This window comes from Equus asinus, chromosome 28, assembly GCF_041296235.1.
Source record: "Equus asinus isolate D_3611 breed Donkey chromosome 28, EquAss-T2T_v2, whole genome shotgun sequence".
Classification (NCBI taxonomy): domain Eukaryota; kingdom Metazoa; phylum Chordata; class Mammalia; order Perissodactyla; family Equidae; genus Equus; species Equus asinus.
Window position 1 is genome coordinate 15,819,050 of NC_091817.1, and position 19,289 is coordinate 15,838,338.

Here is a 19,289-nt window from a genome sequence, read left to right on the forward strand (position 1 = left end):
TGATCTCACTCATAAGTCAAAGATAAAACCGACAAACAAACACAGAGAGGTAGAGGTTGGATTGGTGGTTACCAGAGGAAGATAGATTAGATTGCCCAGGTTTGGATCTCTACTTTGCCACTTATTAGCTGTATGATTTTGGGTAAGTTTTTTAGCCACTCCATGCCTCAGTTTTCTCATCAGTAATAGTAACCTGCTTAATAGGAGTGTTTTGATGAGTAAATTTAATATGGCTACATGATGCTCAATAAGTGCTATCTATTTTTTAACTGTTATTGGTTATGAGATTTGAAGGAAAAAGAAGAATAAGGAGGACTTACACATTTTTGGCCTGATCAAATGGGTACATAGTGTGGGGTCTTAAGGAGATAAATACTTTGAGGGTGGGTGGGTTTAAGGATAGAAATCAGTAGTTCACTTTTGTCCATGATAAGTTTAAGGTACCTTTTAGATGACCAGGATCATGTGGGAGGAAGTGACAAGATGGGACTTGTATATGGGTCTTTTGGTTCTAAAACCTGCCATCTTTCCACTCTCTGAGAGGCGGAATAAGTGAGTGATTATGAGCACAGACTCAGCAGTCAGACTGCCTGCATCTGAATTCTAGCTTTGTTGTTTGCTGACTCTATGACCTTGGATGGGTTATGTGTGCTTTCTGTGCCTCATTTTTATCTGTAAAATGAGGATAATGGTTTGTTAAAGCCCTGAGAACAGTGCTTCGCACATACAATGTAAGGTATATGTAAAGTGTTTGTTGCTGCTGTTGCTACTTTTCAATCCTAATGTTGCTGTAGAAATGAAAAGAAAAGAAGATTCAAGATACTTTATGAAGGAAGGATTAACAGGATTTTGGTGACAAATTGCATTATAGAAGCTAAAAGGGAAGAGGCACAGCTGATTCTGAGGTTCTGAGCTGGAGTGAGTCTGTTTGAGGTGGAGGTGGGGTTGATGAGGAATTGAGTTTTAGAACTATTAACTTTGGAAATAGCCAAGAGAAAATGTCCAGAAAGCACTTAAAAATGTGGGAACTGGAACTAAGGGGAAGTTCAAGACTAGAGATATAAACATGGAATCATCGCTTAGAGGCAAGAATTGTAGCTCCCAGAGTGAATGCATTTGGTGAGAGAGAAAGAGAAATAGTCGGATCAATAGGAGACCAAGGACTTAAGTGTGAGGATTTCCATCTCTAAAGGCAAAGCAGGTCAGCTGGCAGAGTACAGAGCTGCAGAGGCGGGGAAGGTGAGGAAATAGTAAGTCTATGTTTGAGAAATAAAAGGAAGAAAATTAGGAAGGTGGTAAGTCACTTGAAGGTTTCTTTTAAAAGATGTTTGAAATTCTTGGGGGAAGAACTAACTAGCACATAAAAAATGGAATAATGGATGGTCCCAATGTCTTAGAATGGTCAAAGCTAATGGCATCTAGGGCAGCATAGGTATTACAGCAAATCTGAACAAGGAAGAGAGGAGCAGCTGTCCTAGGGTACGTGTGAAAATAGTAAGTACAACTGCAGCAAGTATGATTGTTATTACGTGTCAAATACTGTGCTTAGCACTTGATTCTCTCCCTCAGTCCTTGGGAATTCTTTGAGATAAGGACAGTTATATTCTCTGCAGAAGTGAAATGTCAAATCAAAATAAACATTCCTTTAATAAATTATGGTGTGTCCTTACAATGTATTGCCCTTCAGCCATGTTTTTCAAATGAGATAGAGTGATACTGCCAAAGAAAGATATCAGTGAAATACGTTTACATGATATTAAACACGTATTTGAAAACTTATGTCGTGTCCATCTGTCCCAGTAGACTCTAAACTCCTCAAGGAGTGTGACTGGATCATATTCATCGTGCAAACATCAGGGTGTAGCGTGGATTAGTATGCCTTAACTATTGGTCAAATTTGTGAGTGCATAAATGCATAAAATGGACAGTACTAGTACCACACAGGGCTTGAGTGTGTATATGTATATATATGTGCATTTGTGTACTTTGTGAACCTAAAAGCAGAAAATGTTACGATATTTTAAGGAAAATACTAGTCAGAAATAGAAGGTATTAATTACTATTAGGAAGTTTTCAGAGACTTCATGGGTTTAGACAACAATGTTGTTGGTTTGAAGAAAATGGTGAAAATAGAGAAAAGCTAGTTCTAACTTTGGCAGTGAAAGGAAGAGAATTATTGGGGTCTGACTGCCCATGCTGAATTCTTTCTGTGGGTGGAAATGGGGTGGAGAGTCCCGCTTGGGCTGTGGTTGAAAGCCTAAGCTCATTATGGTAGGTAGTTGTGAATTGGGACTTTGTGAAATGCTGTTTTTACGATGAAAGAGTTCTTCAGCATCTAATAGTCCCCTAACCAGATGCTCACTATGATTCAGCATGTGTAGTGGACGTTTTAGATCTGAATACTCTGTCATACAAATGGAAACGAAATTGTCCTAAACAGGCCTATGATTTAAAAAGAAGATACCAATTTGCCAATTAGGATCTATAAGCTGCCTCATTTATTGTTATTGAAATATCATCTGCATTCTGATATTTGTGTTCACTTGCTTTTCCTTTAAGGATCTCTAATTGTCCTGAAGATTTTCGATAATGGACCACTTTAAGGGCCATTCGTCCTTTTGATGAGTGCTAGAATACTAGATTTCATCCAAAAGAAATAAGGCTTAATGTTTTCATTTGTTGTTAAAAATCTTGATGAGACTGAATAATTGATTTTTCCTCAGACTTTTGAGTTAACATTAACTTTAAAGTCTTTATCAAATAAAAATAGAATTTATAGTAGTTTTAGCGTGTATTTATTTTTCTTGCGTGGTTGTATCATATTTTCTTCTATATATTCACTTAAATCACTTGGAATTCTGCCTGAAATGGCATTTTCACGATAATTCTGGGAACTCTCCCCTTTGAGTGTATGATATTTATTGCTGATACATGTATTCTAGTGTTTCTTGCCTCTCATCATACATAAATTCTAGTGGCATGTTGAATACCATTGAGCAGAACTGGTTGATGGTAAATCAGACATTTTACAGCATACTGTTGGGAATGTTGGATTCATTACTCTAAAGAAATTACATTTGATCAGTATTTTGAGAGCTTCCTAATATGGTAATTTATTAATGTTCTCTGTTAATTATATATACAGGCTGAAAACTTGGTTCATTTTAACAATGTATAATATATGCCATTGTGAATCTTTTCCACAAGAAAAAAGAGTAGCAAATAATCCAACACTATCTTTGATTAGAACTATTAAGCCCAACAGCTTGTATTTAATGAACACAGTGTTAATTATATAGTCAACTGAGTAGTTCATTCTCTACCATAGGAACTATATATTCAAATAAAGCTGTTTTGATGTATAAGGTGCCAAAGGAAAATTGACTAACAAGAAAGGGAATAGCCTTATATGTGGTTAAGATGTCAAATGAACAATTTTAACTCACAATCATTTTTTACGGAGAATACATAAATTGGGTTTTTATTTTTAGTTCTTCCTCTTCCCTTCAGAGTTAAATGATTGAAAATGACTCTCAGTCCCCAAACTACTCTTACACATCATTCAAAATAGCCCTGACAGGCTAGCCTCTTCTGGTAGTGATGAGATTTATGACTTTCCATTCCTTGGTGTTCCATTACTCTGTCTACACCATCAAATTGATTAGTAGGCAATGGAGAGCAAAGAAAGAGAGGCAACTGCTTAGAGCCAGCTGGTGTCCATCATTTTAATGAACTGCCTAGAGATGGTTAATACTGTCCTTGATTCTCTTTGTAGCTGGTGATGACCAGATCTTTTAAAATATTTTCTCCCCTCCCTTATTCTGTATTACAGGGCCCACTGGAAAATGATCTGGTAGTTCATGTAGCACTCGTAGCAGAAAGCCAACGGTATGAAATCCAGATGGTGGTGTGGTCTTTTGTGGGGAAGGGATGGGGACTGATTGCTTTACGCTTACAATATTAAGTGTGGTAGTAGAGATTAATTCATAGACCCCTTGACAGGGTTTCAAAGACGTCTTTAATGTCACTTTAAGTGCCAGAACAACATTCTTTTCATATTTAAAAATAACTTTGTTTTAGTTGAAATAAATGTTAGAGACTGTGACCAGTACCAGTGTTGCCTGGGGTGTAATTTTGAGAAATTAGTGCAAACAAATTATAGGGATTCCAAAAATCAGTGCTTACCCTCTCTCCCAGCGCCCACGGTGCCCATCTAATGCTTTGTGAAGAACCCAGGAGGGCCTCTGGATTCCAGGGCAGAAGGCATATTGCTGACATTAACAATCAATAATGTGCTCCAAGTTAGCATAGTTTCTTCCATTTTCTCCCCCTCCTTCACCATTTTCCAAACTATAAATGCATTGCTTCAAAATGTCTCTCTCTTTTTTTCCCTATGTTCTTTAGCCTTCAAGTTTTCCTCAACACGTATGGTATTCAGACTCAGACTCCTCAGCAGGTAGAACCCATCCAGATATGGGCTCAGCAGGAGCTTGTGAAAGTAAGTGGTTCTGCCATTTTACTGTCTACTTTGTGGAGGTCCTAGAGCAGGCTCATTAGACTTAGTTTACAGTCAGAAGCATAGCCAGTCCAATTCTGAGGTAGGGTCATTGATCCAAAAGTCTTTCTAATTATGTTGAGAAACCTGCTTTATCAGACATTGTTACTAAAAAAAAGACTGCGTTGTGGTGTATATATTATATTCATAGGTCTTGATTTTTACTCCTTGCTAAAACCTGGACTGAGCACATAAGTAACAAATTAGCCTTAATTTTAGTAGTTGTGTGTAAAATTAACCTTTCCATTTGATTTGATTATTTTCCCTTTTCTTAGCTGTTAAAGTAACCTTCTCATCTAAATATTTCTGTATTGGTAATAACTACTTCCCTTTTTCCCTTACCTTTACTATTTGGAGTCTAAAGTAATTTCTACCCCTTCAGTTTGCTGAGTCTCAAGTAATTATAAAGTAACATCTGAGTTTATCTTTGGTACAGTTACATACCTATTTGGATTAGCTTAAAAGGTGATTTTTGAGGCCTTTTCATGCACTGCCTGCAGGTAGGTGCAAAAGTGCCTGTGTTTAAGAGTATTCCTGCTCATTAGGGACAATAAATTGTTGAATTTCACTGGTTATTTATAAACTACCACTTTTATTTGGTAATTATTCAATATAGGCGCAAACTCCACGGTGTTTGGTAGAAGTGTTCAGAATAGTCTCTCTCAAGTGATCAAGATTAAGTTGGTTAGATTGGTGTAAATGTTGTGGTCAAAGCCTTGATACTACAACAAAGAATAAAAGCTTAGAGAAGTGAGGGGCACAGTGCATGGGAAACTGCAGGGCCTCAGAGTGCTGCTAATCAGACTGGACCTTACCCATTGGCAACCAAACCAGCACCTGGGTGTTGGGTCACCCAGAGCACCAGCTCTTCAAGAGTACTTAAACTTCCTCTATCAAATTTAGAGCTCTTTTTCTCCCAATTAAAGAGAGAAGACTAAAAATGCAAGGATCCCTGGAGTAGGTAACACTTTAAAATCACTGAAGACATAAATGATTGGTTTTTATGGTAGAAAAGGGTAAATGACACCAAGAAGGAACTGATGATCCACAAGGCAAGGAAAGGAGGCAGCATGGAAGGGGCAAAAATCTAAGGCTCTAATACTGTGCACTTATCATTCAGGTGCAGGCTATATTTGCTGATACACTTTTATGGTCTCTCACTGAAAGCTCCAGAAAATGATAACAAAGGTTATTATTCTTTGATGAACATACTCTCAAAGAAAATTAACCCAAGTCTATTTTTTCAGTCCTAATTTATAATAGAAACTTTTTAAAAAATTATTTTTATTATTATTATTGAGGTCATATTGGTTTATAACATTGTGTAAATTTCAGGTGTACATTGTTATATTTCAGTTTCTGATAGACTGCATCATGTTCACCACCAATAGTCTAGTTTTTATCTGTCACCATTCATGTGTGCTCTTATCCCTCTTGTCTTCCCTCTACCCTCTCCTCCTTAGCAACTTTTTTGTGGTAGGTGAGGCCCTACTCTACCAGACAACATGCAATCAAGATTTAAAAGACCAATGTGGTTCCAAATGACTTGAATGTGGCATTTTATTCCATTTATCAACAAACATCTCCTATGTGCAGAGCACTACGTGGGGCCCTCAGATACAATGACTCTGTCCCTGTTCTCCATGTCTAGTGGTGTGACAGAAAAAATACTTAATTGCAATCCACTTTGATAAGTGCTGTTGTATACATTTGTACAAGGCTCTGTGGAATCACAGAGGCGGTAGGAAGCATTTCTTTACAGAGTAAGGTGAAGACTTATAACGTGTCCTACTTACTTCATATCTTGTTGTTTTAAAGATGGTGTTAACAAATGATTTACAGTTTAGGTGTGTGGTATGGCTAAAAACAAAGATTTATGACCAAGAGCCCAGCTTCCCTGTACATATGTCAAGATGGAAGATTCTCTGTGGCTACAGTCTCTGTGTTCCAAGCTAGCTGCTCTTTGGGATTCATCCTCTAAGATACACTGCCTAGTATACTGCTTCTTATAAGTCTGTCTTTTGAAAGCGTTCCCTCAAATCTTAGTTAATACACATATTCTTATGCCAGTGGCTGATTCTGTTCTGAGAAGCTACACCCTTTTTCAGCCCACTGAAGAGAACGTGAGGGCAGACAGCTGAGAGCAGGGCTTTTACTGTCTGTAGTTAATGTTGCATGACGTGGTGACTGTGATGTGATTTGCCTCATAGGAGATCTGCATAAGTGCAGATCTGGAATGAAGTATTTCTGTACTTCTGGGTGGTTTGGTCCCTACTATATATTTCAGTGCATTGAATGGTGTGAATGGGTACAACGTGAGGACAGTATTATCTGCACCCTGAAATGCAGGGAGCATTCCATGTCTGAGTACTTAATTGTCATAGACTTGCTGTACCTTGGTTCAGAAATTTAAGGAAAATCCTTTTACTGTGATGGAGTCATATTTAAAGGAATCTACCTAGATCTGTACATTTTAACTTGTGCATGGTGGATTAATATAATAACTTGTCTAAAAGAAGAAGTCTTATGTAGTTTAGACATACATTTATTTCTGAAAAATTGAAAATATTTGAAGGAAAGTGGGTTCTATCTAGTGTTATACACTGTAGTTTCCGGGCAGCTATATAATATAATGCTTATAGAATACTTTTCTGGCCAGTTAACTCTGTCTAAAACCACTGCTGTTCTAGAATCAGTATTCACACAGCACATGTGGCTCAGGAGGACATTCAGTTCCTTCATTCATCCATCAAGCTCTATGCTAGGCACAGTGCCAATTCACGGGTTGCTGTTCTCTAGGCACGTACAATGCAGAAGAAGGAAGAGACAGAGAGCTTACTCTATCATAGATGTGTACACCATTGCAGAATAAATAGAGAGCTCTGGTGATGACAGTAATTTTGTACATGATCAGGTTGATATTTGAAATAAGTTCAAATCATAATCAGTAGATTGTGTAGACATGGTTGGATTTTCCACTTAGGAAAATTTAGGTTAGATTTCTACCTCTCATCAAACACAAAAATAAATTCTAGACAGATTAAAATTTTAAATATTTTTTTTAAATGATTTAACTATAAAATCACTAGAAGAAAAAGTAGGAGAACAGTTTATAACTGTTGGGAGGAGAAGTCCATTTGTAGAATAATACCAGTGTCAGAAAGTCATTAAGGAAATGATTAACAAATTTAACTAAATATAGCTGAAGATGGCATAAGCAACCTAGCATATCAAAGTTGCTTGTGAAATTTCCTAGTAGAAAAATGTTTAGATTGAAATACCACATGCTGAAATTATGTTTGACCTCCTGTGCAGTCATTCTCACATTTCATAGCAGCATTGAAGATGAGCAAACTGGGTAAAATGTTTGATACAAAGGGTAATGTTCTTAATATACCAAGATCTCTTACAAATCAAACAGAATAATAAATACCCAGTAGAGAAGGAAACAAATGAAAAAATTTATAGAACATACAAATAGCCATTAAATATATGGGAAAATGGTCAACCAGAAAACATTTGAATATGGTAGTGTAAAACTGGAATGAAATATTATTTTGACCCAAGAGAATGACAGAAAGGGCCTATGCACTATTAATGTCAATATAAATTGGTCCATTATTTCTAGAGGGTGACCAACCTGGCATTATGTTTCAGAAGGAGTGTATATTCTCTTTGATCCAGGAAGTCTAGGAAATTATCCTGCAGAAATAATGTTATACTGTTCAAAGGTGTTTATTGAATTAGTTTTGAAATAACAAAATATCGGGAGCTGCCTTCATCAGGGAATAGGTATTAAATAGGGTAAAGAGCCTTCCTGACTGGATTAAGTGCTCAGCTCTGGCACTGATTAACTTCTAATTCATTCCAAGTCTGTCTGCTTTTACCTTATAGAAATTCTAGAAGTTTCTGCTCCACGGTGGTACCTTCCCCTTTTTCTGATACTTCTACAGATATTTTTCCAGCCTTTATATTTCTTCAGTCATTTCAACATTGAAATATAGAGTAAACGCTTAGTCTCAGTTTACCATCTTGAAACTGGAACACGGCAGTATTAGGTTTAAAAAGTTTTAAAAAATGGAATACCAAACAGATTAGTGTATGAACCCATTTATGTAAATATTTAACTATGTACTTTTAAAAATCTGTAACTCTGTCTTATACTTTGGTGTTTCTTAAGGATCACACAATAAATTAACAGTCCTTTCAACATAACACCAAAGTGATATAAAAGTTGCCTAAGGTGTTGTGAGAGTAAATGGGAGCATTCATTTGTAACATATGGCTTAAGTTTTTCATAAAATTCTTCTAATCAGAAAAATCAATAAAGACAATTTCCATTTTGGTGGGAAACACTTGAAGGTGGGAATCTAGTAGGAGATGTGTGGCCCTGTTTTTTAAAAACTTTGAATAGCCAGATTTTTTATCACACAGTATTTATCTCCTTTTGTTTTTTTATGAATCAGACAGAGCTATCCAAGTTGTACATTTATGACAGAGTAAGAATAATGTCAAATTTTAAGATGTTGCTAAGTGGATCTGCAAAAGCTTTCCTCTAAAATCTCTCAGGGCCCCAAAAATCTTAGTTGACATCTTTGGCCAGCTTGTTTCCCTACAAGTTCACTGAATAAGGTTTCCCTAGGCTCTTTTTCTCTGGAAAGATCAGAAGTTATCAGGGCAGTAGTCGGGGGGAAAAAGACGCAAAAAAGGAAAAGCATGGATTCTTGCCTGACTCTGGTTTACAAATTTGTGTCTTACAGGCTTATTTCCATCTGGGTATCAATGAAAAGTTAGGACTCTCCGGAAGGCCAGATAGGCCCATTGGCTGCCTCGGTACATCAAAGGTGCTCATGAAACGTCCTTGTAGAGCAGTGTTCTGGTTATGACACACAGACTGAAATGGTGTTTGACCTGCTGTTCATCCATTCTCATGTTTCATTGTATAATTGGACTAATTATCTGAACTATTATTTTCTACAACTGAATCTTATTTGTCTTGTGTAATATTGCAGACATCTTCTAGGAATGAATACGCATCCCACTGCTGTATCAGTTCTAAGCATTCTAAGATACTCGATTATAACAGTATTTACGCAATCAGGGGCTTTTTCCATCAGAGTAGAGGAGGACTACTTTAAGTTTATTAGCATACTGATCCAATCAAGAAACTTTGAAATTTCTTAATATTAGGCAGATTTCACAAGATATTATTTTATTTGTTTATTCAGATTAAAACATAAGTTTTAATTTTTATTAAGACTTACGCTCCTTTGCCTTTGGTCTGTTTTGTACTTATTTATTTTTTAATTATCCCTTACAGATTTATCGCATTTTAGGAAAGACTGTGGTTTGTTACCCTATCATCTTCGACCTAAGTGATTTCTACATGTCTCAAGATGTTTTACTGCTGATAGATGACATAAAGGTAGCTTCAGAACATCTTTTTACTGAAATGGCATGACTTTGTTTCTACTGATTTTATCACGTGTAACTAACTTGAGTGCTCCTGGGTGTCTGTGACACTGGGTTAACACAGTGTAAAATATGAAAGTAAAACAACATCTGCATGGGAGAGAGTTAAATTACTTGCAGCATTGAAATAACAGATGGAGTGTGTTTTATATAAAGCTGTATGACTTTGCTTAATATACCTTTCTACGAATGGAATGAAAGGATCTAGTTTGTAAAAGCAGAGGGAGAACCATTTTGTAAACCGTGTTCATATGACAGCAATAGTTTATCTCATTTTGAATAAAAGTTGAGTTAGCAAAATAAATTTATTTATGAAGAATGCCAAGTAAAACCTCAGCTAACTCATAACTCTCAGTCAGTTAAATTCTCCTCTACTCCCTTTTCCATTTGCAGAGTACAAAAGCTTAGAGTCATAGTCCAGAGTATGAATTCTGGAGCCAGATTGTATTTGTTAAAATCTTGGCTCCACTATTTACCAGCTGTGTAATTGTGGGCAAGTTACTTAACTTCTCCGTGTCTCTGTTTTCTTATCTGTATAACTGAATAATAATAGGGCTATTCTGAGGATTAAATGAGTTAATATTTATAAAGTGCTCAAAGTAGCACCTGGCACATGGTGAGGTGTTATATAAGTCTTTGGTATGATGATGATGATGATGATGATGATGATGACAGCAGTAGAAACTGAGTCAAATAAAGAAATCTCTCCACATTTCTAATGGTCTGTATAGATTCAGTCCATTCTCTTTTACCTGCTGTAATATAAATCCTCAGTAACGTTGAGTGAGAATTAATCTCCTGGATGATAACCCCAGGTTGGTTTTTCCTCCTTGGGACCATTCTTGAACTGTACTTATTAGGGCACCAAAAAAAAAAAGCAGTCTTAATATATGCATGATCTGATTAGTTTTAAGAACAAACTTTAAAATCAAAATGGTTTCTAGCTTAACTTGTATGTATTAGAACATTTCTACCCTAAGTAGTTTATATTATCCAGAGTTTGATTCTGAATTATCTTAATGTATATGAGTTTTGTTGGCTCTTTGCCACTAATGGTTAAGTATCCTGATCAGCTCAGATACTGTGCCATTACTTCCTACCTCATTCTTATGTTTTGATAGAATGCACTGCAGTTCATTAAGCAATACTGGAAAATGCATGGACGTCCAATTTTCCTTGTTCTCATCCGGGAAGACAATATAAGGTAGGTTGATGAGAGAAGTTCACACTGTGGGCCTTTTGGAAGCAAGGTGTTGCGTTGTTTGTATCCCTCTCAGCGTGTGGCAGAGTGCTTTGCATATGTGAAAGGGCACTTAGTGTTAGGTTATTAATTTATCATTCTGTTGTTAATATGCACATTTTGTTTATCTGTTTATATTTTTTAGAGGTAGCCGATTCACCCCCGTATTAGATATGCTGGCAGCCTTTAAAAAAGGAATAGTTGGAGGAGTCAAAGTTCATGTTGATCGTCTACAGGTAATCTTCTGAATTTCAGTGTGTTTCTGTTTTCAGGACAGTTAATCCACAGATATAGCTGTGTTTTTAAATATATGTTCTATTTAAGATTTCTGTGTTAAGGTTTATTCTGTACCTTCCTACCTATTCCTGTTGTCACCACCCTGTTTATCTGATCCCTCCAATCAGATGCTTGAACAATCGCAGTGGTTTCCCACCTGGAATTTTAGACTTTAATAGCTCATCTCTAATCTCAGTTTTGCATTTAAGGAAGCTTGGGTCCAGAGTGGTGAAGTGACCTACTGTATAATCTTGAGTTGGTAGGTACAGATTAAGTGGCCTGACTCCCTGGTCCAGTGCTCTTTTCCCTGCTCCATAGTAACATCTAACCTGGAGATAATCCTTGTTCCATTTAGAACTTCACAGCATTGCCTTCACAGCTCCTAATAACAGAAGCCCTTTGTGGTTCCCTGTTAGCTATAACAACTTCTGCCCACAGTTATGGCCTACTAAACACTCTGTCCTTCTGCCAATACAAATTGATTACTGCGTTCTGAACCTTGTGAGGCTCTGCCCCTCTCACACTGTTTCCTCTGCCTGGAATATCCTTCCTTCTTTCACGATCTCGGCTTTGAAGTCTTACCAGACTTTAAGGGCCAATTCTACAAAATCACCCAGACCAGAAATGACACGTTTCTTCTTTGACATCTTTTTGTGACCTTTGACGTGAACTGCTCAGATTGTAGTCCATCATGGACTTAAATGCCTTATTTCCTTCAAAAAATTGTGATCATCCCATACAGTCTCTCACGTAGATAGTGCTCAATATTGAGTAAGAAAGAAGAAAACTCGTATAGAGAGACTTATGCAGCGACGTTATAAATGGCATGTTTATATACTCATTCACTAGTGCTTGTGTTTTGCATATTTGATTGATTTTTATCTGAGCTTTTTATCTTTTCCCCCTTATTTTCTATTGCTTTGTCTTTTTGTAATGCTTCCTGGGGCAATTTCTTTGATATTTATCATGCAGCTCCTCTATTAAGTTTTGTATTTTAGCTATCATGTTTTCAATTTTCACTTTTCATAGTATCATGTTCTTATTTTCTGGGTATTATATTTTATCTTATCTTTCTGAGAATATGAACAAGACAGTTTTTGAAATTTTCTTCTCTACATTATCTCCTTTAGGTTTCTTTTCTCTGTTTTTTTGGCCTCAGTCTTTCATGTTGGAGGCATTTGTCAGATGTATAGTAATCTTTAGCTACCCATTCATTTTCAAGAATGAAAGAGTAAAAAGTTTGTTGGAAGCTATGTGTTTAGGAATAAGGACTCTTTCCATGATGAATTCATTTATAAGGTGGTCTGGTGGCAAGGGCCTTTTGTTGGGGGAAACCTCAGTGCCAATATCTGAAGATTTTTTCTCCTGGGCTCTTCAGTTTCCCAGAAAATGAACATCTAACCTCCAGCCTGAAAGACATGCATTTTGTCTCCATGTCCTGAGAACAAGGTCAGGGAAGGGAGCCAGGGGTCCCACTGCGCTGTATTACAGTCTTTCGCTTAATCCATTGTTTAATCTTCATATCTCCTGCTCTCTGCTGCACCCTGCACTCTTGAGTACCGAGTCTTCAATCAAAGAATAAGCCTCTTTTCTTCTTGCAAAACTGAAGCTCTATACTCATTAAACAACAGCCCCTCATCCCCCCATTCCAGCCTTCATCTCTCTAATATAGAAATGAAAATGGCAGCTGTATGCTTCCTTTGGATTTTATTTCAAGCCCTTTCAAATTTCTTTAGCCCCTGATCCGCAGTCTCTCTCATCACTGGGCCTCAGCCTCCCTTCCCAGCTTCATCACCCAGGACTCTTTCCATGCAGTTCATTCCTGGCCCTGCTTTCCACTCCCCGAGTATACCGCATACTTGAAAATCTCTGATTGTAATTGGAGTTTTTTTCCTGCTCATGCTGTTACCCTATTCTAGAGTTGCCTTTTTCTTTTTCTTTCCTTTTAAGTCATACTTTAATTTCATAACTTAGGTCAATGTCACCTCTTTAGTGAAGTCTCCAAGACTGAAAGTAATTTCTCCTGCCAGTGTGCTTCTATGGCTTTTTACTGAACCTTTGCTGAAGCTCTTATTTTAGGTGTGGTTAGTTTCTTGTGTTTGCTTCTCTCAGTGGATTGAAAACTCTTTTAGGCCAAGGTTTACAATCTCTGTATTCCCAGAGTACTCTGCCCACTACTGTTCTCTCTGTGGGACATATATAAATATTAGTGTATTGACTCAACAAACGTTTATTGAGCTCCCTTTAGGCACTGGGGATATAGTGTGAAAAAATATACAAGGTCCTTGGTCTCACGGAACTTATTCTGGTTGGGGAGCCAAACCCAAACCAAGCGAGGTCAGGTGCAGACTGATGAGATGGCGTGCAGGCGCAGGTGGGGTGCTCAGTTGGAAAGGGCCTGGAGGGATGTGATTGAGTATCAGAGAGCAGGGTACCTTTTTGAATATTATATTGCATTTGCCACATATATTACAATATTAAGTTATTTAATTACCATCAGGAATAAGGTATTAATGCCTAGCAAATTAATCATAAGTATCATGTTTTTTATAAAACTAATTTAGGAGCCTCTGCAACCAACTGAATATTTTTTTATCAAAAGCTCTAGAGACTATTAATGGAATTTAGCATTTGCCTGTTAATTCAGATTGAACATTTACTTTATGGACTGAATTAGTACGTAAGAGTAGGTAGGCTAATAAAAGTAGAAAATATTAAATCAAAAATTTTTTTAATGTTTTCAGTATTAGCTATCAAGTTTGAGAATTAAATAATTCTTGACTCCTCTTTCTTTCATACCCCACATTATAATCCATTATCAAATCCAGTTTTCTGTATCCTCAGATGATATCCAGGATCTAACTATTTCCCGAAACTTCTAGCGCTAACATCATGATCCAAGCTACCATCATCTCTTACCTAGATTTTTATAGTAGTCTCCTAAATTCCTACTGACCATAAGCCAGTAGTCTACATGCTGTCCATGATATCGACATTCTTCTCTGACCTCATCTTTTTACCACTCTCCCTCAGTCTACTCTACTTCAACTGCACTGTCCTCCTTACTACTCCTAAAGCACACCAAGCATGCTCCTGCCTCAGGACCTTTGCACTTGCTGTTCCTCAGCCCTGCATACTCTTCCCTTAGATCCGTATCACTGACTACAATCCTTCCTTCAGTCTCTACTTACATGTCTCCCTGTTAGAGAAGTCTTTTCTGATCACCTGTATAAAATTGCACGTCTGCCTCCTCCTACTCTCCTGCCCTAGCACTCCCTATCCCCTATCTTTCTTATTTCTACTTTGTACTTATAAGCATCTGACATAACTGTTTAGGTTTCTGTTTGTTTATTGTCCACTTCCTACACACACCTAAAGTCGGTCTCAAGAGGGCAAGGATTTTGTGTATTTTGTTCATGCTGGATCCTCAATACCTAATATAGTGCCTGGCCTATGCTAGGTGTTCAGTAAATATTTGTCTAACAAATTAGATAACTCAAGAGCCAGATGTGTAGATGTGAGCCTACATCTTGGGAAACATCACTCAGTGGGCTTTTATTGTGCTCAGCACTGCTGTCTGCCCAGGCACAGACTCCTCTCACACCCTGACCGTGGCTGGGCCACATAACAATGTGCACATCAGTTGCATGTTTGGCCTTCCTCACGCAAACTCTGCAAGGAGGCTTTAGCGTGACTGCTGGTAACATGGCCATCTTGCCATTTGTAGTAGGTGTTTTTGTTGCTGATCCACTTTGTTTATGAGTTTCCACAAGAGGAGAGGGCAGCATAGCTCTGGGTGGTTAGCCAACAAGAGCACCATTCCCTTTGTCCTGTCACTTCACATTTGAAATGAACAGTGAGAAGACAGAAAAAGTAATATATGTAAGACAATTTTGATTGAAGAATTGACTTATTTTTAAAATAATAATTTATGGCTTAGTTTTTATGCAGTACATTTCTTAGTTTTATCTGACAATTCATCAGGTAATTAGAAGTGACACATACTGCTAAAAATCATTGTGGGTTATCATTCATTTCTATTACTCATCATGAACCACTGACAAACAAAAACTATGAGTTTGGCCTCATTTGGTTTGCTCAACCTATAATCAGGAACTAAGGGAAAATAAAGTGACCAATTGGTTTCCAGAATGTAGAGAAGCCCTGGCCTAGATAATCAACACCTTCACGATCCTGACGAATGGAGACTTGGCACTATCCCATTATTGGAGAACCCTGAAATACACTCTGGTAGCAGAACCCTAAGTGCGATTTCACATTGTCTTTACCCAAAACAATTTTAGTATTTCATGTTTTTTTAATTTCAAAATAATTTTTAACATTTTAATAGGTACTGAATTTTAATTCCAGCTTAAAAATAAATACCCACGATTCTAAGAACAGAGAGAATATACAGTTCATCTCACATTTATTATGACTCATGAGCTTGGAACTTGATGTGTATGCTCTGTTTCAGGGAGTTTTGTTGTATGTGAAAACCTGTCTGATTTCAGAATGCTCGTTTAAGAACTTAAGACTTGTGTATATTTTGTAAGTAAACTCTTCTTTTTGAAGTATTGTGTACTTACAGAAAAGTTTATGCACAGATCATAAAGGTATGGCTTGATAAATTTAAGAGGTGTGAACCTTTTCTCAATCACATTTCAGACACTAATATCTGGAGCTGTGGTCGAACAACTTGACTTCCTACGAATCAGTGACACAGAAGAGTAAGTCCCTTTGAGTTATTATTGTGTTTCTTGAGATTATACATTAGAAATGCAGGAAATCTGACGGTTTTTCTGTTAAATTCTAGGCTTCCAGAATTTAAGAGTTTTGAAGAATTAGAACTTCCCAAACATTCAAAAGTCAAACGACAAAGCAGTACCGCCAGTGCTCCTGAAGTGGAACAGCAATCGGATGTCGTCATTGCTGAGTGGAAAAACAAACCCACCCATGAAATTCTTCAAAAACTGAATGTGAGGAAGATGCAATTCCCACATGGCCCTGAGTGAGGCTGGCAGAGCAGGAACTCCCAGGGGCAAGCGATATTTCTTTTTGTCCTCTCAGAGAAGATAGCAGTTAACCTGGAGGTAGATGGCCTGTCTATATGCAGGGCAGTAATGAGAGGTGGTTCTCACGGTCTAACATTAGCATGGATGTCTTACGGTTGGTTAAGGAGTGCGGATGAATTGGGTTGTCTTAGGCATGGAAGTATTGTCTGGACCATTAAAGAAGTGAAGCCAGTGATAGTTGCCTTTGAGGTCTCCTGATTTCTCTTTCAGTGCCTTTTCCCAGCCCGGATCCTCTCTCCTGACCCTGTATTTAGGACTGATAGTGTTAAGTCTCACCAGTCGCTGAGGAACGCAATCCTAAGACCACATCCATGTAAATATTTTATGTTGGCAACTAATATTTTACCTTCCTTAAGGTTATTTGCATTTTAAAAGAGGAGAGGTGGAGAGAGTAGTACTTATCCAAGGAAATGAAATTCTAAGCATGGTGACATCTTGTTGTGCCATAAAAATTTGAGCATATAGTCTAAATATATATCCTGCCAGACACCATCGGTCCTTGTTATTGATCGATATTATCTATTGATCTACATAAGCACAAAGATGATATAGAGGCATAAAGGCATAAAGCACATAGCACAGTGCCCTAATATATAATAAGCACTCTGCTCATGTCCCCTCCTTTCATCCATCTCTCCACAGTGGGTAGAAAGCAGCATGGTCTCCCATGAATAAGTGAAGTCAAGAAGGGAATGATTAAATGACTTGGCCAAATCTCTCAGAGTAGCAGAATCAGTATTCATGCTTATCGACAACACATTTTCTATCCATTACTTACCTTGTTTCCTGGAAAATTTGATTATTAAATCCTACTGCCCCAAGAAGCCAGCTTGCCTACCCTCTGTCTCTGAGATATCTAAGATAAATGGTTGTATAATGTCATCTTGTTCCTGGTAGTATCTCAGTGGCGTTTGTCTTTCCTCAGTTCCACAGCAGAATATTTCCTCCCTGCACCATGTAATTTCGTGATTACTTACCCACTGTGGTGACTTTTGTACCCATTTCATTCCAGTTATTCACAGTGATGTATATTTTCAGGACTGCAGCTGTCTGGCTAGCCAAGCCATCCTGCTGGGTATACTGCTCAAAAGAGAAGGCCCCAACTTTATCACAAAGGAAGGTAAGAGTTCATGTCTAAGAGAACATTTTTAAATAATAAAGACCTCAGTATTCTTGAACATGTATCAAATATGCATCATGAACATCCACTAAAATACTACAAGTTATTTTCTCCTTTGTTAAACTCTTTTTTTTTTAACTTTTAAATGGAAAATGTTCATTCATACCCCTAGAGTGGAATAGATTGATGTCTGAACTCCTAATTGCCTTTGTGCAATGATGCTTGATTGTTTCTCTGATTGTCTGAATAGTGTTGGAGCCTGGATTCTGCTTGTGACCGTTAACCTCTGATAACGCCCTAGTTTTTTATTGACAGTTTCTGTTTCCAGTTTTATTTTCTGTACGTTTTCGAGAACAATATTGAATCATTATAGCTATGAAAATTAGCTCTCTCATGGTCTGTAGCAGTCACTTGGAATGGAACGTGGTATTTAATAGAATTGTGCTTTACAGATTGTTAACAAAAATAAATCATTGGTATTCGCGTCCATGTCCACTCTGCATTAAGGATGAAACCCAGTTATCCCTGAAATCCACGCTTGTGTATTGAGTCACTGCTCTGAGGAATCTTTGAATTCTGCATCATGGCCTGCTTCTGGCATTTTATAGTACAGAATAATGTAGAATACTTTTCAAGTACTTAATGTCTAGCTACTCAGAGTTTTTGGCTCAACTGAAAGTCCTCTGTCCAGAGAGGGATTTGATTTGATTAGAATTGGAAATTGAGTTAGTATTCTAAACAGTAATGTCGTTTATAAGATTTATAGTTTTGATAGTAAACTAGACAAAATTGTTTATTCAAATAAGGTCTACTTAGTTTTTTGCATTATTATAGCTAAGAGATAACCTTCAATCCAGTATTACACATGTGGATTGAATAGTTTTAATTTTGTTAACTGATTAAAGGCAGAAGAACTCTAAGCAAATTTCTGACAGAATCCTTCATGTTTCTAATTAGTCTTGAAACTATAAATATAAGCAGAATCCCAATTATATTGAGAACATTCATTGCAATTTATACTTTGACTAAAACAATAGGATTTTTAAAAATCAAACATTTCATTAGGAAGCTGGAATTCACAATGGTTATTTTAGTAGTGCTTTAAGATAAAATTTATATAAAATAGTTTATAGTGAAAATGCTGAAAGAATTAATTTTTAAATCATTTTTCTAAACTGGGGAATAATACTCATCTTTTACTTAGATATTTGAAAGACTTTAAATGTTTTAAATCTGTAAAACTTTATGATACATTGAAAATCATAAGCATCTAACAGAATTTGAATACAATGTTATCCAATTTGTTATAAAGCTATAAAAATAAGTTCAGGGTAAAATGATAAAGACCTTGTTCTTTACCTTTGTTTCCTTTTTGGTGCTCTGTTCTGTCACAGGCTTAGTTTATTAACAAACCAGTCATGAGGCCAGATCGCATGTAAATTGCTGCCAAAGAATGAAGCCCAGGGATGTCTTTTGCCCACTAGTATATGTTGGGATGATCATGCACATAGCAGTGTGCCCACAAAGTTTTGTTGAACAAATAGATGAAGA

The 19,289-nt window shown here is 37.0% G+C and overlaps 1 protein-coding gene across 19 annotated transcripts in view; it reads left to right on the forward strand.

The window, feature by feature from the left end:
* Positions 1–19,289, forward strand: part of PHKB (phosphorylase kinase regulatory subunit beta) — a 219,543-nt gene that overhangs the window by 155,827 nt on the left and 44,427 nt on the right. For all 19 annotated transcript variants that reach the window (XM_044761196.2, XM_044761195.2, XM_044761200.2 and 16 more), the window contains 9 exons: positions 3,833–3,888; positions 4,405–4,498; positions 9,316–9,399; positions 9,876–9,980; positions 11,149–11,231; positions 11,413–11,503; positions 16,212–16,273; positions 16,360–16,522; positions 17,657–17,738. In XM_044761196.2, the coding sequence (XP_044617131.2) occupies positions 3,833–3,888; positions 4,405–4,498; positions 9,316–9,399; positions 9,876–9,980; positions 11,149–11,231; positions 11,413–11,503; positions 16,212–16,273; positions 16,360–16,522; positions 17,657–17,738 (820 nt within the window). The remainder of the gene's footprint in view (positions 1–3,832; positions 3,889–4,404; positions 4,499–9,315; positions 9,400–9,875; positions 9,981–11,148; positions 11,232–11,412; positions 11,504–16,211; positions 16,274–16,359; positions 16,523–17,656; positions 17,739–19,289) is intronic.